General features: G+C 45.2%; 1 protein-coding gene across 14 annotated transcripts in view; it reads right to left on the bottom strand.

The window, feature by feature from the left end:
• The window catches only part of C2CD5 (C2 calcium dependent domain containing 5), a 65,016-nt gene that overhangs the window by 6,720 nt on the left and 31,064 nt on the right, over positions 1–27,232 (bottom strand). For 5 of the 14 annotated variants that reach the window (XM_032972114.2, XM_032972154.2, XM_032972105.2 and 2 more), the window contains 18 exons: positions 19,914–20,028; positions 18,853–19,083; positions 17,864–18,046; positions 16,481–16,667; positions 15,514–15,675; positions 15,233–15,370; positions 14,356–14,419; positions 13,900–13,961; positions 13,119–13,217; positions 12,389–12,478; positions 12,180–12,252; positions 9,757–9,843; positions 8,752–8,796; positions 7,389–7,490; positions 5,711–5,740; positions 3,364–3,542; positions 2,089–2,235; positions 931–1,066 (listed from right to left, as the gene is read on the bottom strand). In XM_032972114.2, coding sequence (XP_032828005.2) covers positions 931–1,066; positions 2,089–2,235; positions 3,364–3,542; positions 5,711–5,740; positions 7,389–7,490; positions 8,752–8,796; positions 9,757–9,843; positions 12,180–12,252; positions 12,389–12,478; positions 13,119–13,217; positions 13,900–13,961; positions 14,356–14,419; positions 15,233–15,370; positions 15,514–15,675; positions 16,481–16,667; positions 17,864–18,046; positions 18,853–19,083; positions 19,914–20,028 — 2,130 coding nt within the window. The remainder of the gene's footprint in view (positions 1–930; positions 1,067–2,088; positions 2,236–3,363; positions 3,543–5,710; positions 5,741–7,388; positions 7,491–8,751; positions 8,797–9,756; positions 9,844–12,179; positions 12,253–12,388; positions 12,479–13,118; positions 13,218–13,899; positions 13,962–14,355; positions 14,420–15,232; positions 15,371–15,513; positions 15,676–16,480; positions 16,668–17,863; positions 18,047–18,852; positions 19,084–19,913; positions 20,029–27,232) is intronic. The other 9 variants (XM_032972177.2, XM_032972188.2, XM_032972123.2 and 6 more) reach the window with 5 other exon arrangements.

Genomic DNA, 27,232 nt, shown 5'->3' with positions numbered 1-27,232 from the left:
ACATGATGATGGCATACATTAGTGGGGAGCACTTTCAAACTGAGCCAAGCTGTCCTGCGTCGCGATTTTTAAATTGACAATGGGTGTGTGTGAGAACGTGCTGCGGGATTAATGTTAAACCCAACTCATCCAATACAGATTCATCTCATGAGGAAGCCACCTTGACGCGCAAAGTCAATGCAGAATGATTCCAAATAATAATAAAAATTGCTATAAACCATACAAATAACACCCGCTGAATATTGTATTCTTGTACATCTAACGATTATCCAGTAATCAATGATTTACAACGACAACCGAGCTTAAGCGGAATGCTCGATTAGCTGTTAGTTGCATTTCTATAGTGTACGTCTATTAATTCGGATATCTCGCTGTGTGTCTGCAGTATAGTAATAGTGGCTATGCCTGAGCTCCTAGTATCTGTTTACGCTTTGTGCGTGTGCACAAATGTTAACAATCACCCCTTAGTCGTGAGTGAATATGTTACGGTTAGCACTGTGCGTTACAAATCCAGTAAAGCCGGCTTGATTCCTGTTAATGCATGGGTCTCCCCTATGTCAACTCAGATTGAAAGAAATTACTACCATGAACATTAAGTACTGTGTTTGAGACAAACCCCCAGGTGTGAATGGGATTTACCCCACAATCTCATGTGCCGTACAGTCCTCAATGTTCTAATTTAAAAGCCTTCGTCCCGACGTACACATACGTACATCTGTTTCAATGTGCATTCATGACCGACATCCGTGTATGTCACAAATAGGTACATGATCATGGTTTTGGTCACACCATCCACCCACAGACTTGTGCTAATCAGGATTACATAGGTGCTTGCTGATATCACTTGTCCCGAAAAAGTCTATTGGGCTGAACAGGGCACCGTAGACAAAATGTGTGGGTGTGCTCGTCCATGTTAGGGCTCCGTGTCACCAGCTTGTTGTTGCTGCTGCTGCTGTTGGGAGGCCTCAGAGTGGCTGAACGGCCACGGCGTCACGGCCTCGGGCACCGCTTCCGTATCCCGAATCACGTGCACGGCGTCGCCGCTCACGTTGATCAGGCACTGGGCCTGCAAGGAGGAGGATGAGGAGGATGATGAGGATGAGGAAACGGGCGGCAAGCTGACAAACAGCCTCACGCCACTCAGGCACGTTCCGTTCACGAGGCAGGTGGCATGGAGGCGCACGACACTCGCACGCACTTTATGTAAAAGGTATTTCTCTGAGCAATTGTTGATGATGACAACAAAACAACTTTTTGTACGCTGAAACAAAACATGAAGCCACACGACCGCTCTCTGCTGTATACTGTTGTTTTGTTTTATTCACTCGATCGTGTTTGCTTTGTCTGGCCCCCATCTCTCCTAAAATTACCTCATTCGTGCTCTTTTGTTAACAAAATGTTGATGTTTGTTCTTTAAGCACTTATTTTGCCTGCACCTCTGACACGTTGTTACATTGCTGCCTGTTCCTCCGTACTAATCACTCTGATGGGAGTTGTTCTTGTTCTGTGCCGATGCGCCACCCATCTCCCTTGGAAGCTATCTGGGTAACTGTCTAAACAGGACATTCTGTGTAACAAATAAATATTGATCGATTGCTTTTCAGGGTGTACCACAATACAATCTGTCCGCAAGACAGCTATAGAGCATCACGTGCTTTCAGATAGGCTTCTGCGGCCATCTGAAATGCTCTTCCTTTCAATATTAGGAAGTCACTGGAGCTATGTACTTTGAAAAACTAATTTTTTTAGAGCTGCTTTTTGCGTTTAGCTTGTTGTCCTTCCCCCACACCTCCAATTAGCACGGTTAGCTACGTACGGTGCGAAAGAAGTTCTACATGCATACATACAACACGACTGGGAAAAAACCTCCATAGTAGCCTTTATTCAGACTTTAAACTGGCTGGTGTGTGTATAAGCAGAGGTTTATCTCGATTTCATTAACAACCAACCAACCCACCCTGACCACCTCCCCACCACACCAAAGGAACTGTCGTCTCGTACAGGTGCGCTGTATTCTACAAGCCTGCCAGGTGGAACAAACAGTGGGCAGGTGGAGGGGGGGGGGGGGGTCGCCCCGCCTGCACGCACCTGGTTCTTGTTGGGGTTCTCCGAGAAGACACACTCGCGCATGCGGTACGAGACCACGGCGTTTCCGCCCAGCGAGGCCACGTGCGCGCGCACCATGGCGAACACCTCGGCGATGAACGTGTGCAGGAAGCCGCTCGCCCCTCCCTCCTGCGTCGGTCGGGACCGTCCGGGGTTTACCGGGAATGTCCAAGAGAGATGGGGACAAAGGAGACTGACGTGAGTGCTGACCGATGGCTATCATCAGGCAGTGACAGACGTTTGCGTAATCGTGACGTTTACACATCGGAGAGTGACAGGGGACGTGTCCAAGTGAGCGAGTAAATCTCGACAGGAGTGGTGGCGGGGTGGTTAGCACACTGTGCTATGAACCCGGCGAACCGATTTTCGATGCCCAGCCGTGGCTCACGTCAGTGGCGAGAGTGACATCTGAGCGCGATATCTGAACCAGTCCTTGACCCCTCCCCCTCACCGCGGTCAAAAACCCCCTGATCAAAAAGACGTGGGGGAGGTCGTAATCCAGCAGCGGACTGACAAAAGGCTGCAAAACTTATTATTATTTTTTAATTATTGATAAGACAGTCACATGTGTATACACGACACTGGATGCTCAAGGCATAGAGGCTACTTAAACAGCCATTGTGTAAGCCTGACATTGCAGGGTTCAAATTCCATGCCGCCCCAGCTTTCCATCTCAGGAACACCTGGGGCGGCGTGTCCTTACTGAACGCAGCACCAAATGGGACATTTAGACCTCTGTCAAAAATGTCAAAATACGCAATTCCATGAGATGTGGTATTCCTTAAACCTTGAAGCCTAACCTTACGACTTGACCAACTCATTATGAACTTGGTTTCATACTTAAATGCAACTTGAATTATGAGTAATTTTAGCGCTTTTTACTGAATAGAAATTAAAAAAGTCTAACTAGAACCAATCATGGTAAAGGCAAAAGATGTGGACTGGCACATTTTTAGCGGTGAGGGATTTATAAAGGATGTTTTTGGAAGGAAAGTTGTTGGAAAAGAGACCTTGAGAGGCAGATAAAGGAAACATGCTGCTTAACAATTTGTAGGAAGGAGGCCATAAAGTAAAATTAAGAAGAAGGCTTAACATCGGATATAACGGTGGAAGTTTGAGCCAAAGAGATGCCATTTAGCAGATAAGTAAAGGAGATACATTTTTTAAAATCGAGTTTCAAATCTCGAGCAAGGGCCTACAGCAAGTGAGGGAAACAGCAGGAGTCAAAGGGTCAAGGTTTATAAATCCCCTGCCAACCTCGCGGAGCGACGTCGTCTCGCGGATGAAGAACACGTTGATGATGCCGAGGTACTTGGTGATGCGGCAGCCAGGCAGGAAGGAGAGCGGCGTCATCTCCACCAGCGGGTGGGCCAAGGCACGCGACCCCGAGCGGTGGCGCCCCTCGCCGTACGGGCTCACCCTCTCGCCACCTGCCGCTGTTGGACAACGAGCACCGAGAGGTTGGGGGGGCAGTGGGCAGCGCAGGTGTCGAGGAGGATACAGAATGAGTGAAAGGATTTTAGGGTTAATCAGAAAGAAGTGGAAGCAGTGGGGGGGGGGGGGGGTCAAATTGAGGATTTGGTGTGTGTGGGGGGGAGATAGCAATTGCGGAGAAGAGTGGATGTCGGGAATATCGTTGCATGAATTGAGAAATGAAAAGACTGGGAACGACATGAAAGGGAAATAGAAGGCCAAATGTGGTGTGGCACAGTGCAGGGGAGCAGGCTTACAGAAGAACTGGATCGTTGAGGGGGTTGGGTTGGTGGCTATGGGAGGAGTAGTGGCATTCAAATTGAATGCAACACTCAAATGTGGAATTATCAGCATTCTGTTCCCAACTGAAATATACCGATAAACCCGTCCACAGAGCTTGACGTTTCCCCCGGTTGCTTTGTTGTACCAGTTTCAGCCTCATTTAGGATAATCAGCACTCTGTGGTGCACGCTTTTCCTATGTCCATTAACAATTAACGCCATCAGTTCGTGGGCCTTTGCCTTGGGTTAAGGATTTCTCATTAGCATTGGTGTATTGAAGAACATTCTCACTAAATAGATCTCGGTGAGCACATGGACTACGCATCAATTTGCATTCAATTAGGTGGATCCGTAGAGCCACCTAATTGAACTAGCACTCCGCACACTTGCTGCTGACGAAGTTTAAATATGCTTGGTGAGATAATCCCGATCAAGTCAACACAGAATGTATTTTTTGAGGCATTCATATTGTGAAAGTGTGCGGTCTACTCTAAAGTGTATAGTTACGATATTGAGGCATTATTTACAAAAAGACGAGAGCTATCATATGCCAGATTCATAGGCCAAATCACCAAGGTCATCAATGATCAGTAACTAAATTGTGAGGAAAGATTTTGTTCCGAAAACAGTGAACCATAATGGGCTCTCCACCTGCTGAACACAATACAATGTGGCCACATCTGAAGGCGCTGCATAGAAATAGTGGGCGTATCTATTTTTTGTAGAGAGGGCGTCAGTAGTAAACAGAGGACAGGAGCAGGGGAGTCAATAGCATGGATGGCTGGGTAGAAGGGAGCTCGAAACCGCACAAGCGGCAAGATGACGAAGATGACGAATCACTTGTCTGTCGAAACCACAACATACCAATCTCTAAAGTGAAGATCAATTGCAGCCGATGGGAGTAACAAATAGCCACTAGCAAGGTTAAAACAGCTCCAGAGCTGTGAATTAACACGCACTAGGCGACAATCCTCACACACTTCACTTACAGCTGCTAGTTTAAAGGGCCAACATATAACTACCCTACCACCACTGGTGTCTAACGGTGTGTTCACAGCTCTCCTGAAATGTTCAACAGCACAAACGCTCACCCTACCGTGGAGACAACCGCTCGCAAAGAAACCCAAAATGTTTGCCCCCAATTAAGTGCAGACTCTCTTACTCAAATAATGGTACAATGAAACAATATGCGTATATAAAAGCAACATGGAAAAAAAACCCTCACAAAGCATGGGTAATACCCCAGCCTATGGTGGTGGGATGGTAATGGAACACATGGCCACCCTGCTTGGTGAGTGTAGGAAAAGGTGAGTGAACGAGTGTTGGAGTTGACAGCTGTAGAGGTCAACCTTAAAGAGAGCACACGTGCACAGGACAGGGTGGCAGCCAGGGCAAGGACGACCGAGAGAAGGGGGGTGGGGGGAAGATGCATGCGTGCAATCGCACCTGCCCATATATTCAAACACGTGTGCACAGAAACACACTTGCAACCACTCTTTAACAGACAACGCACACAAACTCGCGCACACATTCATGCACGCACGTGGACGTTCAAGATTCTCTGATGTTAGTTCCAAGAGTAGGCATTATGTGTTTTTGGCGGATGGGTCCACATTTGCAAAATAAAAAAAAATTACCCACAATTAGCAATTACTGTCGTCTGTTTGCAGACTCGTGACCCAGGCCCGCTGTTGCAAATGAGATTATCTTGATATCGAGTTCTCACGTGATCAAATAAAAAAATGAACTAGAACATTTACAAACACGCGTGCAAATGCTCATGTATGCAGGCACATTTTCATATGTACACATAGATGCATAAAAAAATACACGCTCGCAAAAGCACGCACATGCAGACTCCACAGTGTGTGCGCCGAGCCCTGTGGGAGAGAAAAAAAAAATAACGAAAACAGAAAACAATGTTTGGGCTTTTGAAGGCGACTGCTCCCCGAGAATTAAGGCTTGGTTGGAGAAAAATAGTATCGCGCACGTGCACTGTATATCAAGTAGAATTAACACCACGCGTTTGAGAGGATTAAAACACAGAGGGAGATGCGAGAACTAAGGATGGGATTGTTTTGGTGATATACTGTTGGGCAGCAAGATGTGAGGTTTCTGTGCTGAGTGGGAGGGATGAGTAGGGGATGGTTTCAGGCACACAAAATAGTGTGAAGGTTCCAAGCCTCACTTGAAAATCATTGCGGCTTGCCACGGATGTTTCACCACAAAGATGTTTAGCTGTTAAACCACATGTTCACCAAGACAGTCGCAGACTGTTCAAATTGGTATTGCAGGGTAATGATCAAGTCGTATTTATGTCAATTGTTTGTTCAGGGATGTTTCTATAAACAGTTTTATTCCCAAAAGGTCCTGGATTGTGCAAACCAGAGTACCTGGAGAAATCGAACGTGTATGAGGGGATGGATAAATATCAACAAGTTCACAGAGATTATTTTATACTCATTTCCTGTTACTGCCACCTTCATGTCATCTCAAAGCCCCGGGGGGGGTGGGCTTAGAAGTTTCACAAATTTGGATAATCCACCAAGCCTTGCCTCCAAACGTGCTGGATTAAAGTAACGTGTCACCACGCCCGGCATGAACTTATCAATAAAATATTGTATTCTTTTATCATGAGAAAAATGGCTAAAAACTAAAAACCGATATTTTTACATGCAAATGTAAATTTTCATTCAATGGAAGCATTGTAAATTTTCATTCAACGGAAGCGTTATTGGTAAAACGATTCCTGCAATGCCAGAATAAAATTTAAGGGACTAACGAGAATCACCGTGGAGACGTCCCCTTATATCTCACGTAGACATGCACATGAGATAAAAAGAGTAGACTTCATGCCCAAGTGATATAAAATATTGCAGAGAAAAGTAAATAATTATACCCACCCTCCAATTAATTCGGCCTAAATATGATAAATAATCCAGTATATCATACGACTGACATGTGTACTATTTGTAGACCATGAAGGAGCAATGTCTCTCCAGAGCAGTGGTTCCCAACCTGGGGTGTGCGGACCATTGATATTCCACAAGGCCGTGAAGAGCGGCCCGCATAAATGTTGTAGCTACGATTGCCTTATTGTATGCTGGACCGCCAAAATGTTGAGGGTTGACTGTTGTCTAAAGGTGAAGAAATGTTGGGAACCATTGGTCTCGCATAAGAAAGGCCTGTTGCAGTGACCCCAGAAGACATTTTCTGGAGCTATTTGTTCATATGACATCAGAAGTCCAACCACATGCAATAAAAACAAACTCGAACAGGCGGAAAAGAAAAAAAACCCAAGGAGAACCAATAAGAGGGAGGGTGAAGACGGTGGACGTGTGCAGGTGGCTCCATCACCGGGAACTGAGCAGGGGATGCAACATTCACCCGAGACGGTGGAGGAAAGGGGGGGGGGGGTTATTTAGGGTTGCAGAGGCAAGGGGTTATATAGAGAGCTAGGCTGGCAGCAACATCCACTGCCACCGACCAGGGGGAGACACTGATGCCAACACGCAAAGCGGTGCATACTTGTCCTCATGGATCCACGGCGAGCAGTCTGAGCCTTGCTCTTCAGGAGCTCAATCCAGCTACTGCAGCGGTCTGCAAAGGAACTGTAATCGAGCGAGGCCACTGGGATGGAGACAAGAGACAGAGAGATGGGGGGGGGGGGGTGGCAAGGAAAATAAAGCAGAAAAAATGGTAAGAGCGATACTAATGATGGCAGTAACCTTACCAATTATTACAACGCCAATAGGTGTAAGAGCATTGCCAGCAGTGTTATCCAGGCGCGAAAACAAAATCGGTTAGCTCTTCAAAATGCGGGAATGAAAATTGTTTTATCCGTGTGAGAAGTGAGACGTGAACATCTGTTATTTTGAAATGGTTTGTGGGCAGTTTTGTTCCCATTAAACTTGACAGTGAGATGTGTCTTGCTGTTAACGAGAAAGTACTGCACATCCATTCACTCGTGAAACTTAAATATGAATGGTAAAAAAAAACAAATTACCAGAAAGAAAAATAAATAAACATAATTACGGATTTTCTTTTTCTCAAAACAGAAAAAAAATTTCCTTCCGTTTTTGTCATTTAGATCCAAAAGAGCAACTATAGATGAAAGCGCAATTTCCTTAGAGTGCGATTCGATTCCCACCAACCACCTCCTCCATACACAGACACGTGGTCTCGTTCGACCAGGGAATAAAGAATAGGGGGAACGTGGGGGAAACCAGTTCCCCTCCACACATCTTCATTGTACACATCCATGAAAACACACGGGCAGACGCACACGCGTCCCATCAAGTGGACTGGTTAACCGTTCGTATGAAAAAGCTCGGCTTACTCAACTGTGATTGCGAGAGGTTTTACGATATAATGGTATTGAAAAATATAGACTCAATCTAAATTACAATTGACTTCATTTATTGACGTGAATCTAACTATAGGTTCCATGGTAAACTCACCAGCTCGTGAAAAACCATACCTCGCCACTTCCCTGCAGCCTCTTCAATCAATCCAGCCCATCGCTCACCAGTCCACCACATCAGTTAATTTAATATATTGCATTGCAATGATTACAGTAACATATCTTTTGTTGGTGCCATCACACACTGCGACGGCTCTGTAAGCACGGCATGGATGGAAGATGCGTCATACGGCATTACTCAACTCATATGGGTCTTGTAGTAGAGTACAAAGGAAAGAATCATGCTGACCTCTCATTTGGAGACACTGGTCAGGGTCGAGTCTGGATGGTTAGGATAGGAGAGAGGAGGGAAAGGAAAGGTGGTGGTACGAGTGGTGTTGCAAGGGGGTAGCAACTAAGGTTAAGGTCGTAAGATTAGGAGGTGAGGACCCAGAGTGATGCGTGAAACAGGAGGGAGGTTGCCCTCACCTCTGTCGGGAGATGTGGGATGATTGCAGAGCTCCTCTCCATTGCCTGTTAGTTACAACAAATAAATAAAAGCCAAGAGAGCTCAGAACAAGGTTGCTAACAATCCAAAAACTCGCAGTCAGTTAAAGAGACTCAAACAAAGGTTACCCTTACAGAGATCCGTGCACCTGCCAGAACGTGCAATTTTCACCAATGGATCAGGACTGCCACCGGTTATGAACGAACGATGCCCACTCGCTTTCTTTGTAAATCCGTGAAATAAAATAGGTGTCCTTCATATTTAAATGTGAAACAGACTGCGATGGTATCGCAATGCCAGAAGAATGCAACCAAACAGGAATCCAGAAAAAGCAAGAGGGACACTAGTAGAAGGCAACAGAGGGAGAGGATGATGCAAAAAAAAAGATGGACCGATAGTGGAGAGAAGGAGGCACTAGAATGGAGAGGAAACACATGGAAACATCAGCCACAGATGGTACATGAGAATTATCGCCAAAAACGGAGGACTGCTGCTGGAAGTTCATGAAACCAGCGGGGCAAGATGGGAGAAAGAAAGAGAGATAAATCCATAATTAAATCAAAATCCATCACTGGAAGCTGGTGGATATGCACAGCTGTAAACCAGCACTTTGGAGGCAAGGGTTGGTGGCTCAAAGTCATAAAACTCGCTGTCCGTGGGTGTCAATGCCGCCATCTCCTGGCTTGCCGGGGTATAGCAGCAATTCATTGCCATGCGTGCGGGGATTGAGTGTTACTTGCTCGCATGCGTGCGTTTTTTTCCGGGTCCACCGGTTTTCTCCCACGTATATCTTAACACGAATTGATGAAGGTGACCAAACATCCCAATATTGAACCGCAGAGCTTGGGCAACTGCTGGCGCTGGTTTAGGCCACATTCCCGTCTTGTCTGTGGGTTCCCGCGTCTCTTGACTCAAAAGTCTCTCCGAGTGAACGAAAGCTTTACAAATCCTAAATTATTGTTAGCGTAGTGTATTGTTTATTGTACCTGTGGGGTTGGATGGGGTGACGAGGCGCTGCACGTCCGAGCTGAGATCCATAGAGAACTGCAGCTGTTCGTCCGCATCCAAAGAGCCTGCGGATCGCATTCCTCCTTTGTTAAAACTACACCGTGTGTTTAACTGGGAACAGCACAACAACGATCACCAAGTCCTACATAACGAGCATCGTGATATCGCGTCATTCATGCAAACTGCACATCACAACGCTGCCTCAATCCGCAAACAGGAAAGATGCATTTATATCAAGACGTTTTCAGCCAACTAATGAATGAGATTTTATCCCCTGTGGGAGGTAACGGGAGCACCGCGAGTAAACAAACCTGCACCTGCAAGGGGGCAACGGGAGGCGAGAGGACCGGGAGTGCAGTAGAGTAAGCAAGGTAGCGAGGTCACGTGGTTAAAATAGACGAGCCCATTGTGAGGCTAGCACGACACAGGCAGCCTGTGTGCGCGCCGGCGTAATGACGCATGCTGGACGCCACGCCGGCACACACTGGACGCCACTCCGGCACACGCTACTGTGTTGAAAAGGCGGTGGCGGTTGAAATGATGGGGATTTAAATGTCACCATTTGGAATGGGCATTTATGTTATGTTGTTTTTTAAACAAAAATGTATCTCAATACCATGACATTTTCCTTTAAAACGTTACCTTGTTGGCTGAACGTGTCTTGGTATTTGTGGATGAAAATAACACCACGTAGTTTGTAACTACAGAGAGGGAAAAAAGTATTTGATCCCCTGCTGATTTTGTACATTTGCCCACTGACAAAGAAATGATCAGTCTATAATTTTAATGGTAGGTTTATTTGAACAGTGAGAGACAGAATAACAAGAAAATCCAGAAAAACGTATGTCAAAAATGTTATAAACTGATTTGCATTTTAATGAGGGAAACAAGTATTTGACCCCCTCTCAATCAGAAAGATTTCTGGCTCCCAGGTGTCTTTTATACAGGTAACGAGCTGAGATTAGGAGCACACTCTTAAAGGGAGTGCTCCTAATTTCAGCTTGTTACCTGTATAAAAGACACCTGTCCACAGAAGCAATCAATCAATCAGATTCCAAACTCTCCACCATGGCCAAGACCAAAGAGCTCTCCAAGGATGTCAGGGACAAGATTGTAGACCTACACAAGGCTGGAATGGGCTACAGGACCATTGCCAAGCAGCTTGGTGAGAAGGTGACAACAGTTGGTGCGATTATTCTAAAATGGAAGAAACACAAAAGAACTGTCAATCTCCCTCGGCCTGGGGCTCCATGCAAGATCTCACCCCGTGGAGTTGCAATGATCATGAGAACGGCGAGGAATTAGCCCAGAACTACACCGGAGGATCTTGTCAATGATCTCAAGGCAGCTGGGATCATAGTCACCAAGAAAACAATTGGTAACACACTACGCCGTGAAGGACTGAAATCTTGCAGCACCCGCAAGGTCCCCCTGCTCAAGAAAGCACATATACATGCCCGTCTGAAGTTTGCCAATGAACATCTGAATGATTCAGAGGACAACTGGGTGAAAGTGTTGTGGTCAGATGAGACCAAAATGGAGCTCTTTGGCATCAACTCATCTCGCGGTGTTTGGAGGAGGAATGTTGCCTATGACCCCAAGAACACCATCCCCACCGTCAAACATGGAGGTGGAAACACTATGCTTTGGGGGTGTTTTTCTGCTAAGGGGACAGGACAACTTCACCGCATCAAAGGGACGATGGACGGGGCCATGTACCGTCAAATCTTGGGTGAGAACCTCCTTCCCTCAGCCAGGGCATTGAAAATGGGTCGTGGATGGGTATTCCAGCATGACAATGACCCAAAACACAGGGCCAAGGCAACAAAGGAGTGGCTCAAGAAGAAGCACATTAAGGTCCTGGAGTGGCCTAGCCAGTCTCCAGACCTTAATCCCATAGAAAATCTGTGGAGGGAGCTGAAGGTTCGAGTTGCCAAACGTCAGCCTCGAAGCCTTAATGACTTGGAGAAGATCTGCAAAGAGGAGTGGGACAAAATCCCTCCTGAGATGTGTGCAAACCTGGTGGCAACTACAAGAAACGTCTGACCTCTGTGATTGCCAACAAGGGTTTTGCCACCAAGTACTAAGTCATGTTTTGCAGAGGGGTCAAATATTTGTTTCCCTCATTAAATGCAAATCAATTTATAACATTTTTGACATGCGTTTTTCTGGATTTTGTTGTTGTTATTCTGTCTCTCACTGTTCAAATAAACCTACCATTAAAATTAAAGGCTGATCATTTCTTCGTCAGTGGGCAAACGTACAAAATCAGCAGGGGATCAAATACTTTTTTCACTCACTGTATTTCCATGCTCGCTGCGCTGTTGGTAACTATTTCATATATATGCCGCAAGCTTCACTCTGAACCTTCTCGCTCCACCAACCCTCGGAATGCACCGACCTCTCTGAAGCATCCTCTCCAATGGCCTGGGTGTGTCGGGCAGGAAAGAGACCGCAAGTGCCGTCACCGTAACCTGAGCAAGGGCGCGCAGGAACAAAAAAAGCGCCAGCAAGATGTCAAAACGCACAGTGACCGGCTGCCCTTGCAAAACGTATTCACACCTGTACGAAGACACCGAAGTGAGCTTTCCACCTGTACAAGTCACCCACCTGTATGAGCTCGTCCTCAGGCAGAGACACGGAGAAGTTGACGTGGCACAGGCAGCACGGCATCATGGATCTGAGCTTGAAGTAAAGGCTCTGTAAGGGGGCCACAACGTGAGAAGAGGACGACTTATCCAAAATCATTGACAGTAAAAATTTACGTTTTTGCGGTTGATTGGGTGCATTGGGATCTGCGGAGGATATGCACCTTACAAATGTCAAATTATTATTATTTGTATTATTATAGCTAAACATATTTCTGTGGGTAATTATTATTATTACTAATAAAGTGCACAAATTGCTGTAATAGTGCACATTAATGACCCTGCAATGCCATCATTCACATAAAGCACTTCCACAAATGACAGGAAACTCAAAATAGCCAAGTCAGGAATTAAAGCAAGAAATTACACTGACAAGTCATATTTCAAGCGCAAGTGGATGGTGTGCTCACGAAGAACTAAGAGCACTAAAGCCCACTGTACCCTGGGTTTGGCTGATGCCAGACTCTGGCTCAAGTGAGCTGGATCAAAACCATGACTAACTAGAGCCGGCTGTGACCACGGTCTCAGCTTTGCTCAAGATTTTGGTTGAGCTGAGCCCGAGCCAAGCCTTGGACGAGCCACTCATGCAACTTTGAAAACCGAGTGGCTCAAACCTTAACCGAGCCGTGTTGGATCCAAGCCTAAGTTGACCCGTGACTAAGAATAAGGTTCGACGATTGTGGCAAGCGCACCTTGAGCATGCTCTCGCACATGTCGTTGAAGGCTTTGTTGCGGTGCTGAGAGGTCATGGCACCCTCCTGCATGCGGTAGACTCGCACCGCCGAAAACATCTGCGCACAAGAGAAGAATTAATGTGTGCAGGCACACACGTACGCAAGTACGGGTAGACACACCGCATGCATATATGCCGGCACTAATCCAGGTATGCATAGTTACCTAAAGCCACATTCCCACAAAGAGGTGGAGTCGTGGTGCATTGGGGTAGCACAGTGGTGCGCTATGAACCCAGTGACCAGAGTTCAATTCCTGGCCACGGCTACCATCAGTGGCAAGGGATATCTGCACCGATCCCGAGCACCCCAACAAGCATGGGCCTGCACGGTGAAGTATAGTCAAACAACTCCCATGGCTGACACGGAGTGGGGGAGGCCTTCATCAAGCAGCATTGGACTGACAAAGCGCTGTGAATTATCACAAATTGACATGCTCACATGAAGAGGAATGCAAACAAGCACACAGGCAAGTATCGATGTAACTGTTAAAAGGCCGCTTTCGCTGCCTAACTTGGTAGCAGAGCCTCTACACTCGGGCGATGTCTGCTCCGGTTTACGTCCCTCTGGACGATGGCACTGACAAACAAATATGAATTATTATTTATTGTTATAAAAAGGAATGTGAGCAAACGAGAGGACGCATTTGCATGTCACACGTGCACGCAAAATTAAACACATGCAGGAATGCACACACATATAAATGGAAAATAATTTGCAACGTCATCCCTGTACCACTCACCTGCAGGTCAGATGTGAGAGAAATAACACCTGGAACGGTCTCCGTATTACAGATGTAAAAACCTGAAGCACAGGCAGTTGATAAAATATTCATCAAATAGGACACTGGAAACATTTTGATATTATACATAACAATGAGCCATGATACTAGCTGTACAATTTTCAGGATTATTTCAAGATTAAAGGCTGACAAGCCATGAAGGTAAATTGAATTGATGCAACCAGATCCCGTAACAATTTCAGAGAGGATATCCGATATCCATGGTCTTCCCTTTTGGTGTTCCGATGTGATCTGACTTTAGGCCTTTGCCTTGGTCTTAGACCTCCTGGTTGTCACTCAAAAGCCCGTCTTGGTGACCTCTTCTACTCAAACATGCACACGTGTCCCAAAATCGCAATGTTATTGCCACCCCTGCCAATTTAAGATGCCATGCTCCCACCACCCTGCAAGCTGTACCAGACGGAGTGGGGGTGTCGGTGAGCAGTGCCTGTATGTCCTCTTCCGCATCTGCGTCGTCGATCTGCGGCACATGGATGTGGGGACACAAAAATGTGAGGCTCGTGAGATAAACCTGCGGGCATGGGACAACGCTAATTGCAAGTTATTTGGCACGCCAGGGAATACTGTGCTACTGACATGAATGACACGGGTGTCTTGGTTTTTGATATCAGGGTTCCTCCGCAAAATTGCCTGCTATGACGTATGGAACAAAAACATGGGCATTGAAGAATGGAACAAAAAACGATCGGTGTGCAAAGGAGCATAGAGTGATGTATGCTTGGAATTACATTGAGAAACGAAAAGAGAAACATATTGAATACATGGCATATACGCAGGTTAAAGACATCATTTTGACTGTAAAGTCACGTTGAAGAGAAACAACAAAATAACAAAATATATATATTTTGTTATTTTGTCACGTTGAAGAGAAACAACAAAATAACAAAATATATATATATATAACAAAATATATATATATATAACAAAATATATATATATAACAAAATATATATATAAATATATATATATATAAATATATATATATATAAATATATATATATATATTTATATATATATATATTTTGTTATTCATATTCTTAACAAAATATATATATATATATTTTGTTAAGAATATGAATTACTCCAGTCACGAAAGCTTTAAATCAAAATCATTTTGACTGTCAAGATAAGTAAAGAGAACACGTCACTTGCAGAGATGAGTGCCGACGGATGATACCCGTGTTAGTGGTAGCAGCAAATGGAGCGAGCAAGCCAGAGAGGATGTCCGCCAACACCACGCTGGTGGCATTTGCCGTGAGGATGGCGCTATCACCTCGAGCACGAAGGCATCCTTCTTGCCATGGGACAGGTCGAGGTCCAACGTTTCATCCGAGCTCTCCGACTGCGAGCGGAAGACACGATACCTTCGGACCTCCAGCATCGGCCAGTCAGGGGGATCCTCCATCTCCACCTATGACCAGAGAGCGCCAGACGTTTGGGAATAAGACACAACAAATAGCCAAATGACAATCACGAGGCTGATGCACAGACACAATCGTCACTTCTCATACAGGCGCGGCGGGTGGGAGGGGGTATGCACGGGGAGTCACTCACAGGTGTTTTGATCTCGTAGAGCTCCTTGTTTCGGGCGATGACCTCGTTGATCCTCTTCTGCACGCCACTCACGTAGCCGTCGAGCCCGGGCTCTGGGCTCTTCCCTGCCACATGGAGGCCACCAGGGGGCGGCAGCGCTGCCACAAACACAGCCGTGGCCGACTGCACGCACGCGCGCGCACACACAGCGAGTGGGATGGGCACATGGCGAAAACTCGACAACCATACAGTAAAGCTTTCAATTAATAATAACTTATCGTGGCTTTTGTAAACACCATATATGTGATTTAAAGCTTTCGTGACTGCAGGGATTCATATTCTTGGTTCTTTCGGTAAAGTCACGTAGAAGGGAAACAATAAAATAATAAAAATATAAAAATTAATTGTTGTACATTTTTTATTTATTAATAAAAATATAAAATATATATTTTTATGTTTTTATTATTTATTAATAAAAAATATATTTTATATTTTTATTAATAAAAATATAAAAAATATATTGTTTTATATTTTTATTATTTATTAATAAAAATATAAAAAATATATTGTTTTATATTTTTATTATTTTATTGTTTCCCTTCTACGTGACTTTACCAAAAGAACCAAGAATACCATATATATGCTTCAGTGCTTTAACAAGCTACCGACATTTTTTTAAATGTACAGCTCTTTGTCAATAAAATGCTGGATGAAGGTCTCTCCATGGCATCGGTCATGATGTTTTTATTATCATACTTCACCCCATTGGTCAGTGTGGGTTGGCAAAGAGTGAAGGCAGGACAGGTTCAGATATAGCTCACCACTGATGTTAGCCGGGACTGGGAATGGAACTCGGATCGTCGGGTCCATAAAGCAGCGTGCTAGCCACCAAGAACCTGCTCCACTACCAATCAATTTAGTCAAGGTAAAATACCCATTTAAAAACGACGACTGTTCGTTCAAGAGGATTGAGGGGAAATCGACTTACGGCAATGCCGACCAGCATGGTCTCCCCGATGGAGATGCGCACACACAGGCCGAACAGAGCGTTCATGCCGCGCAGCTTCAGCTTGTTCATGAGCTGCGTGTGCAGCTCGTACTCCATGAAGGGCAGCAGGTTGCTGATGCTCGTTGCATTCACCTCGCCTTGCGCCTTCTTTTTCTGACGGCACAGCCTGGCCGGGTAACACCACCATCATCATCAACATCACTTGTCATCGGTAGCTTTACCACAATTTCCATCATCATCATCACCACAAGCAGTCGCGATCAAATAACAGCTGGATGGAGGCCTCCCCGAGTTGCCCCAAACTCTCACGGTCCTGCAATGTCGCAATCTATCTAGCAACTGCAGACAAGATGAATTCATCGCTCCATCTCCAAGGTGAATATACTCTTGCGTGTTTTTCCGTTATTCTTGATCTTTGACCATCATACCTTCTAGCGATGTGTCCTGCCCAAGCACACTTACTTTGTGAACAGTAAAAATCTCAACAACTCATCAATGTTTTCTACCCATGTTGCAGAATATGAATTAAATTATGAAATAAAGGAAGCGGGTCAAATTGCTCTGAGAATCGTCATACGTGTTCATCATCAAAATAATCATGAACATCGTAAGCATTATCAAAATCAAACTCATTATTACTTCTAGCAACAGTAAATTCATCTATTTATTATCATCAAGATATAAAATAAACATCAATAACAATACAAGCCCTCACCACTGGTCTGTTTTAAGCTGCAGTGGAAACAATAGAGCAACATTTCTAAATCCCCCCAGACTCTCTCCATCAGGCAGTAAAAATAGGTACACCGCATCATTAGACCTCCTTTGCCAGTACCAAAATGTAATAATAGGGTTTTTCCCCTTTTTTCTGGCAACAAAACTGAAACCTTTTTACAAGGATTCATGTCTGCATTAACCCCAATACCTGCAGTCAAAATGCAAACAAAACACATACTATGATAATATATGCCTTTTGGCGTCATCTGGTCGAGCACCAATTGGGTCGAGGCTCAAAAGAAAGCCGTCCCTTGGTGTGGACCAATCAGTTTCAAGGACAATGCATCAATTATTATCATAGTATGTTTTTTGTTTGCATTTTGACTGCAGGTATTGTGGTTAATGCAGTAACATGAATCCTTGTAAAAAGGTTTCAGTTTTGTTGCCAGAAAAAAGGGGAAAAACCCTATTATTATAGGTACACCGCAGTTAATCGATCGGTAGGCCGGTGTGGAAAAGTTGGCCAAAGACCCCGTCGGGGGGTTCTCTAGAGTTCAGTGGAGGCCCTTCCACCAGCAGTGCACTAAGTAATTGCAGGAATCCACGTTTACACCTTCACTACCGACAGTCTCGATCAGTGCTCACCTGGCCTGCACAAGACAGCCCTTGCCAATTATGGGCAGCTCAGAGGGAGGGTCCACAGTGGTGAAGAGGAAGTCGGGCACTTTGTGGCGCTTGCAGCAGCCACACGGCCCCAGCTGCGTTGGGAACGGCAGGTTCAGCTCGTCGTATGGCACGTGGCAGAAGCTGCAGCTTGACTCGTCCAGGCTGCGAAAGGAGGACACGGCATACAAAGAAGATCCCCCGTCTATCCTCAACAAACTGTTGGGGCAAGTGCTGTTGGCGAGCACCTATAAAGGCCGGCACAAAACACGAGGGGGTGGGTGGCCAATACCAAGCCCGGCCGCCTTTGTCTCCCTAGTGGCGATGCTCACACATCACACCAGGTACTCATATGAGGGGGAGTCGACCTAGGGGAGGCTCAGGACCGGTTCAGATAATCGTCACAGGTGATGGCCGTGAGCAGGAATCACACCCGGGTCGCCAGGTTCGTAGTGCAGCGCGCTAAACGCTACACTACCGCTCCCCATGGCATACACACGCGGTCGCACGTGCAGACATGAAATCACAAAATGCTTAAACGAAGGTTGTTTTTCCACTGCAGAGGCCGACCCCGTGCCGCACTGAATGAGTCGCTCAACTCGCTCCTGGTCCTGCCTTCATGTCTCATGAGGGCCAGAGTTTCATTGTCTACTTTCGACTTGGCTCAGCAATTGGCAATGTAAAACCATCCGTACAATGGCGCGGCTCGGACAAGTAAACATGCACGCGTGTACGTGCATAAGCAAAATAGGCACTGGCGCTTGAATGCTGATGTCGACCACTGCTGACATCCGATAAAGCGCTACTCAATTTACTAACAGAGGGTTGAGTCGACCCAAAACACAACAACACTGACTACAATTCATTCACTCCAACCACTGCACCAACCAGTTGGGTATTTCACTTTGGCCCTACCTACTCCTCTGCCAAACCCGCCCGCTACCCGCGTAGCAGCTGAGATTCTCCATTACCCATGCAGGGTGGCGGCGGCATCGCGGCTGGTTTGCCGAGAGTGGTGCTCCATGTCCCTCCGCCCGTCGTTGGCGCCCATGCCAGCCTGCCACGAGAGGCGCGCCGCCTCTGCGGGGGGCACGGCGGTGGCCGCCCCCAGTGCCGGCGGCGCGCGGCCCCCGTTGTCCTGTACCAGCCGGGGGCTGAGTACGGCTGCAGTGCCGCACGCTGACAGGATGCACACCTCCTCGCTGCACGGGAACGCGCACACACACACACACACGCAGTGTCACGTGGAACACTGCTGTGACGCATTGCCTCATGTACAACAGACCATGGTTACGCAGGTATTTAGTTGGGTTAGTAAATCCGTTAAGTGAGTATCCTCTCAATACTGTATTATAACAGCACTGGGATTTCGCTGGAAGCAGAGCGGTGGCCCAGTGGTTCGCGCACTGCGGGAACCACTGCGCTATGAACCAATCGACCTGAAACCACTTTCGATATCACACGAGTGGCGAGTGATATCGAAAGCGGTCTCAGTTGCCCACGCTTTCAGCAACTAACAATGGTAAAGTATTATCAGCAAATCTCAAAGACTGACACTGTAGCGGATTGAGAAAGTTGCTGCGAAAAGTAATTAATTAATTCATTACGTCCATTGCTCAATAAGGCTTAGCAGTAAAATAAATACATAAATTGTGCACATTGCTCAGCAAGTCCTAGCAGACCCTGAAGGTAGTGTGTTGTCCATGTTATAGTTGCAAGATCCACCATAATGAATACAACAATATTGACATTTGGTGGCATAAACAATATTTATTGGCTCTGATGACCTTTCAAAAACCAAATGCAAATTATGACAAACTGGTGACCTTTCTTAATCCATCAACTCCACGACTTGCCAGAACCTGGTTTCACATTTTACAATACAAAGCTCAACTGTTTGAAACCTATATTTTCCGAATGTTGCTGGTTCTAATCCACAATCAAAGAGACATGAACACAGAAGCACACACAGCATATTTGGGCTCAAGTTTTTTATGTCATGGTTGGCGACAATCAGCTCATAAACACTCACCATATGCTGGTACATTCGCTGTACCCCACTACAGCGTGACAGCCTAGGGCCTTGGCGTGAGACTTAATCTCTTGCCGGATCTCGGCCCACCAGGCATCCCGTGTCTCAGGTTCCTCTACCGGATGGGTGGGCGAGCAGGTACACACACACACACACACATTAACGTAAGCAACAGTACGCGCCTAAAAACAAGTGTATAAACAATCAAGTGCGCATACACGAGCACAGAAACACATGAGCATAATGCAAACAGTGAAGAAGCATGCGCTTCCACATGAACGTGCACACACATACAAGGGCACACGTGCATCCAAACATGCATCCTCACTTATACGCGCACACACAACAAAGCACGCGCACACACACACAAGTGTATGCACACGAGCAGATGTGAAGATGCAGCACATCGAACAAACACGCGCAGAGGTAAACAGATGTGCAATAATTGACGAATGCATCAACTCACAAAAGCACATAGGCAGTATGTGTGCATGACCGTGCCACACATATGCATGGACAAGCATGTACAACAATAGCTGGCGTTTGCAGGTGTGAAAAAAAACAAGTGGGCACAGGCCTATGATCACGTACATCGCATTGGGGTAAATTCAAATGCTCACAGTATGAAGTCAAACAGTGCCCGTTAAGTAGTTGACAGTCCCGTTAAGTAGTTGACAGTCCCATTAAATTTGAAACCTCTTTTGCATGAGAGGCCCTGTTAACTACAGGTACATAAGGACGTTTAAAGTACAATGTATTTAAGTGCAATTGCTATACCAAACGTTGCATCGTACTGTGACATCCTAGCATACAATAATGATGTAGTTTTGAGAAGAGCAAAAAGTTACCGCAGATAGCACAGTTTGCGTTTTCAAGTGAACGTAGTATGGAAAAAGTATAAAATTGCCTGCAAAAAGTTTCACCTGCTTGATATCCTTACTAGTGAATGTAGCCCACATTGTTATATCAATGAGCTTACTGGAATGCATTATGAATATAAAGCTTGATAAGTTAGATTTGACGTTCATGGCAATTCCACAAACATTTTATGTCTGTTACAGCAAAATGACGGTACATATACAGTGAGGAAAAAAAGTATTTGATCCCCTGCTGATTTTGTACGTTTGCCCACTGACAAATAAATGATCAGTCTATGATTTTAATGGTAGGTTTATTTGAACAGTGAGAGACAGAATAATAACAAAAAAAATCCAGAAAAACGCATGTCAAAAATGTTATAAATTGATTTGCATTTTAATGAGGGAAATAAGTATTTGACCCCCTCTCAATCAGAAAGGTTTCTGGCTCCCAGGTGTCTTTTAAACAGGTAACGAGCTGAGATTAGGAGCACACTCTTAAAGGGAGTGCTCCTAATCTCAGCTTGTTACCTGTATAAAAGACACCTGTCCACAGAAGCAATCAATCAATCAGATTCCAAACTCTCCACCATGGCCAAGACCAAAGAGCTCTCGAAGGATGTCAGGGACAAGATTGTAGACAAACACAAGGCTGGAATAGGCTACAAGACCATTGCCAAGCAGCTTGGTGAGAAGGTGACAACAGTTGGTGTGATTAATCGCAAATGGAAGAAACACAAAAGAACTGTCAATCTCCCTCGGCCTGGGGCTCCATGCAAGATCTCACCTCGTGGAGTTGCAATGATCATGAGAACGGTGAGGAATCAGCCCAGAACTACACGGGAGGATCTTGTCAATGATCTCAAGGCAGCTGGGACCATAGTCACCAAGAAAACAATTGGTAACACTACGCCGTGAAGGACTGAAATCCTGCAGCGCCCACAATGTCCCCGTGCTCAAGAAAGCACATATACATGCCCGTCTGAAGTTTGCCAATGGACATCTGAATGATTCAGAGGACAACTGGGTGAAAGTGTTGTGGTCAGATGAGACCAAAATGGAGCTCTCTGGCATCAACTCAACTCGCCGTGTTTGGAGGAGGAGGAATTCTGCCTATGACCCCAAGAATACCATCCCCACCGTCAAACATGGAGGTGGAAACATTATGCTTTGGGGGTGTTTTTCTGCTAAGGGGACAGGACAACTTCACCGCATCAAAGGGACGATGGACGGGGCCATGTACCGTCAAATCTTGGGTGAGAACCTCCTTCCCTCAGCCAGACCATTGAAAATGGGTCGTGGATGGGTATTCCAGCATGACAATGACCCAAAACACACGGCCAAGGCAACAAAGGAGTGGCTCAAGAAGATGCAGATTAAGGTCCTGGAGTGGCCTAGCCAGTCTCCAGACCTTAATCCCATAGAAAATCCGTGGAGGGAGCTGAAGGTTCGAGTTGCCAAACGTCAGCCTCGAAGCCTTAATGACTTGGAGAAGATCTGCAAAGAGGAGTGGGACAAAATCCCTCCTGAGATGTGTGCAAACCTGGTGGCCAACTACAAGAAACGTCTGACCTCTGTGATTGCCAACAAGGTTTTGCCACCAAGTACTAAGTCATATTTTGCAGAGGGGTCAAATACTTATTTCCCTCATTAAAATGCAAATCAATTTATAACATTTTTGACATGCATTTTTCTGGATTTTGTTGTTGTTATTCTGTCTCTCACTGTTCAAATAAACCTACCATTAAAAGTATTGATTGATCATTTCTTTGTCAGTGGGCAAACGTACAAAATCAGCAGGGGATCAAATACTTTATGAGACCTCCTTTGCCAGTAGCAAGATATAGTAATAGGTTTTTACCCTTTTATCTGGCACCAAAACTGACACCTTTATACAAGGGATCATGTTTGCAATAACCACAACACAAGCAGTCAAAATGCAAATAAAAAGAGACCACTCTGATATTGATATGCACTGTCCTTGAAATTGATTGGTCCACACCCGAGACGGCTTTTCTTAGAGCCTAGTCTCCACTGGTGTTGGACCAGATGACGCCACAAGGCGTACAACTCAAAAACAGCGCACTATCAGAGTATTGAGAGCTAGCTCTCAGCACACTATCAGAGTATTGAGAGCTAGCTCCCTTTCATCTGAGCTAGCTCTCAATACTCTGATAGTGCGCTGTTTTTGAGTTGTACGCCTTTTGGCGTCATCTGGTCCAACACCAGTGGAGACTAGGCTCTAAGAAAAGCCGTCTCGGGTGTGGACCAATCAATTTCAAGGACAGTGCATATCAATATCAGAGTTGTCTCTTTTTGTTTGCATTTTGACTGCTTGTGTTGTGGTTATTGCAAACATGATCCCTTGTATAAAGGTGTCAGTTTTGGTTCCAGATAAAAGGGTAAAAACCAATTACTAGATCAATTACTTTTTTCCCTCACTGTAGCTTCATTTCATTATATAGATAAAACAATTACGATTGAGTCGATACAGCTTTGGTAAACATAAAAAGCACAAATACTTTGACAAGATAACAGTATGTGCAAGTGTTTCTGCCATAACTGACCTAACATGGTTGTGGATAATGTCCATTAATGTGGTTATTACTAATGTGTGAATTCCAACAAAATGTGTTGTTTGTTAAATGTACAAACGTATATGCGCTAGCTTGAAAACTGTGCCATTTCGAAAATGTGAAAAGCCATAGATTGTAAACAACCGACACATTTAAATAAATATGCAAATCAGTTTGTGGACAATTGTGGCACGTTATTTATTGTGCGACAAACTCTGTGTCCTGCACGCATCAACACCTGTGCAATTTCACCTATTACAAAATCATAAAGTATTGCCGCTAAATATTTCAAAATCTTTTTATTTTCATTTTAGCCCCCCTCCCTCCCGCCCCCCACCATTGAAATACAGCAGAGTCCGATTTTGCTATCTAATATTTTGAAGGTCTTTGACAGATATCTCTGAAAGGTCTCCCCTTCGGAGGCATAATTCTCTCGAGATATGTCAACGAGTTCCCGGTTCACTCAGCACGTGTTTGTCAAGTAACCCCTCAGAGCTGGGCTGTATCTCATCAAAAAGCAACAAAAGCTTGTGATTGGTCTGCGTTCATAAACATTGGGAGCATGATTTTATCAGGGATGAATGCGAGTCTGGGATTCTAAGCCAGCCATGAGATCTCAGTGGTGGCAGCTCAGTGCTGGAAGTTTGGGCATTCGCATATAATCATCAGTAAAGTGAGCCACTCCGTCCGCCTGGGGTTATGTTTAAGAACAGAAAGCAAACGAGCATAACGGACGTGGCGAATGCGCACGCAACTGGACCATCGAAAGTGTCACGTCTCCAAGGACGCAACAATGCAGACACAATGCGTTTCTGCCGCGGAGGCCAAGGTATGAACGGTTGTCAGCATCGATAAATATTTCAAGAAATACCGAAGAAGACAAAATACATTGCAATAAAAATGTGTTAACCAAAGCATTCAGCCAGTACAGCATGCATTTAGATAGGGGCGAGAGGCAGAAGTCTCTCGGGGCAGGTTGGCCTAAATCGCATGCAAAAAATTGATAATACAAATATATTACGAGAGGGCCAAAACGTGATGCGCTTACACGTGGAGGCGTTTGGGTGTTGAGAGGTCTGTCGTGTTCGTGGGAGGTGTGTGGTGTTTATGAGAGCTGTGGTGTATATCGGATGAGGTTTGGGGTGGAGATGAGTGTGACGAACTTGTGTGGGCGAGTTGGATGGGGTAGTTGGTTGGGTTGTCTGCTTTTCGTATCACACACACACACAATGTAATTCGAGCAACAACAACCTATTCATATGTACAGTGAGGGAAAAAAATATTTAATCCCCTGCTGATTTTGTACGTTTGCCCACTGACAAAGAAATGATCAGTCTATAATTTTAATGGTAGGTTTATTTGAACAGTGAGAGACAGAATAACAACAAAAAAATCCAGAAAAACGCATGTCAAAAATTGCATACATTGATTTGCATTTTAATGGGGGAAGTATGTATTTGACCCCTCTGCAAAACATGACTTAGTACTTGGTGGCAAAACCCTTGTTGGCAATCAGAGGTCAGACGTTTCTTGTAGTTGGCCACCAGGTTTGCACACATCTCAGTCTTTGCAGATCTTCTCCAAGTCATTAAGGTCTCGAGGCTGACATTTGGCAACTCGAACTTTCAGCTCCCTCCACAGATTTTCTATGGGATTAAGGTCTGGAGGCTGGCTAGGCCATTCCAGGAACTTAATGTGCTTCTTCTTGAGCCACTCCTTTGTTGCCTTGGCTGTGTGTTTTGGGTCATTGCCATGCTGGAATACCCATCCACGACCCATTTTCAATGCTCTGGCTGAGGGAAGGAGGTTCTCACCCAAGATTTGACGGTACATGGCCCCGTCCATCGTATCTTTGATGCGGTGAAGTTGTCCTGTCCCCATAGCAGAAAAACACCCCCAAAGCATAATGTTTCCACATCCATGTTTGACGGTGGGGATGGTGTTCTTGGGGTCATAGGCAGCATTCCTCCTCCTCCAATCACGGCGAGTTGAGTTGATGCCAAAGAGCTCCATTTTGGTCTCATCTGACCACAACACTTTAACCCAGTTGCCCTCTGAATCATTCAGATGTCCATTGGCAAACTTCTGACGGGCATGTATATGTGCTTTCTTGAGCAGGGGGACCTTGCGGGCGCTGCAGGATTTCAGTCCTTCACAGCGTAGTGTGTTACCAATTGTTTTCTTGGTGACTATGGTCCCAGCTGACTTGAGATCATTGACAAGATCCTCCCGTGTAGTTCTGGGCTGATTCCTCACCCTTCTGATTCCTCACCGTTCTCATGGTCATTGTAATTCCACGAGCTGAGATCTTGCATGGAGCCCCAGGCCGAGGGAGATTGACAGTTCTTTTGTGTTTCTTCCATTTGCGAATAATCGCACCAACTGTTGTCACCTTCTCACTAAGCTGCTTGGCAATGGTCTTGTAGCCCATTCCAGCCTTGTGTAGGTCTACAATCTTGTCCCTGACATCCTTGGAGAGCTCTTTGGTCTTGGCCATGGTGGAGAGTTTGGAATCTGACTGATTGATTGCTTCTGTGGACAGGTGTCTTTTATACAGGTAACAAGCTGAGATTAGGAGCACTCCCTTTAAGAGTGTGCTCCTAATCTCAGCTCGTTACCTGTATAAAAGACACCTGGGAGCCAGAAATCTTTCTGATTGAGAGGGGGTCAAATACTTATTTCCCTCATTAAAATGCCAATCAATTTATAACATTTTTGACATGCGTTTTTCTGGATTTTCTTGTTGTTATTCTGTCTCTCACTGGTTAAATAAACCTACCATTAAAATTATAGACTGATCATTTCTTTGTCAGTGGGCAAAAGTACAAAATCAGCAGGGGATCAAATACTTTTTTCCCTCACTGTATATACACATATACTGCACTCACTTTAGGTGAAGATGTTTTAACATGGAGATGTATAGTTCATGCCAAAACTGACTTAACCACCATACCCAGAAGTGTTTGTTTATGGATGAAATAATGGACTTCTATTCAAGGGTTTCTAACTTATATTTGAATTGCTTGCCAACACTGTGGGCGAAGCCCAAATGTTTTAAAGTGTGTATTGCGCTTGCTGCCATCCAGCTTAAACACAAATACTTTAATATGAACACCATACAATTGTTAATTTTCGTCCATAGACCTGTAGGTCACACTATGACCATTAACTAACCTGATCAATTGTTATTTTGAAACTTACTAATGATATATTTACATGGATAGCCACATCCAATAAAAACAAAATATACACCTTTTATCAATCCACTGCCGGATGTAGGCTTCCCCAAGCTATATCGGCCATGGGGGGGGGGGGGGCGTGTTTGACCATACACCTCCATAACTGGTCAGTTTTCAGATATTGTTCACAAGTAAGGTTAGCCTTGTCCAGGAATTTAACTCTGGTTGTCAGGTTCACAACGTGGTGCACCAACCACTGTGCCACTGCTCCACCCATCACTTGTACAGGAATGTACAGCCCACCTCCTCAAATCGTTTCAATGCAATTTCAGTGCACACAAATATTTGACGAAGTGACCTTCCCTAATGAACACAATTACTCAACCTTCTACTGCGGTTGTTGCTGCCCTATGCAATTTAACTGTCGTGTTGAGGCCACGTGTGTATACAACCTCAAAGAGGTGAAGTGCATGCACTGGCTTACAAAGACAATTTTGTGGTTAAAATGTCAAGGGACAACAGGGATGGAATAGACATGGAATGATCCTACGGCTAAGAGTAAATGTCTGCACAACTGAATGACCAGCTACTTCCCAATTAGCATGTTCACAAGTTTATATTATAAGTTGTCCAAGTGTCTCAGAAGGGTTGATGCTACTGCCTGTCGTAAAAAAAATCCTGCCAGAAATGCTAAGACCCTGAGTTCA

The sequence above is a fragment of the Petromyzon marinus genome, chromosome 3 (genome assembly GCF_048934315.1).
Source record: "Petromyzon marinus isolate PM22_M1 ecotype Great Lakes invasive population chromosome 3, UKy_Petmar_22M1.pri1.0, whole genome shotgun sequence".
NCBI lineage: Eukaryota > Metazoa > Chordata > Hyperoartia > Petromyzontiformes > Petromyzontidae > Petromyzon > Petromyzon marinus.
Note: the sequence above shows the minus strand (reverse complement) of the source record. Positions and strands in the feature narration are given on the sequence as shown.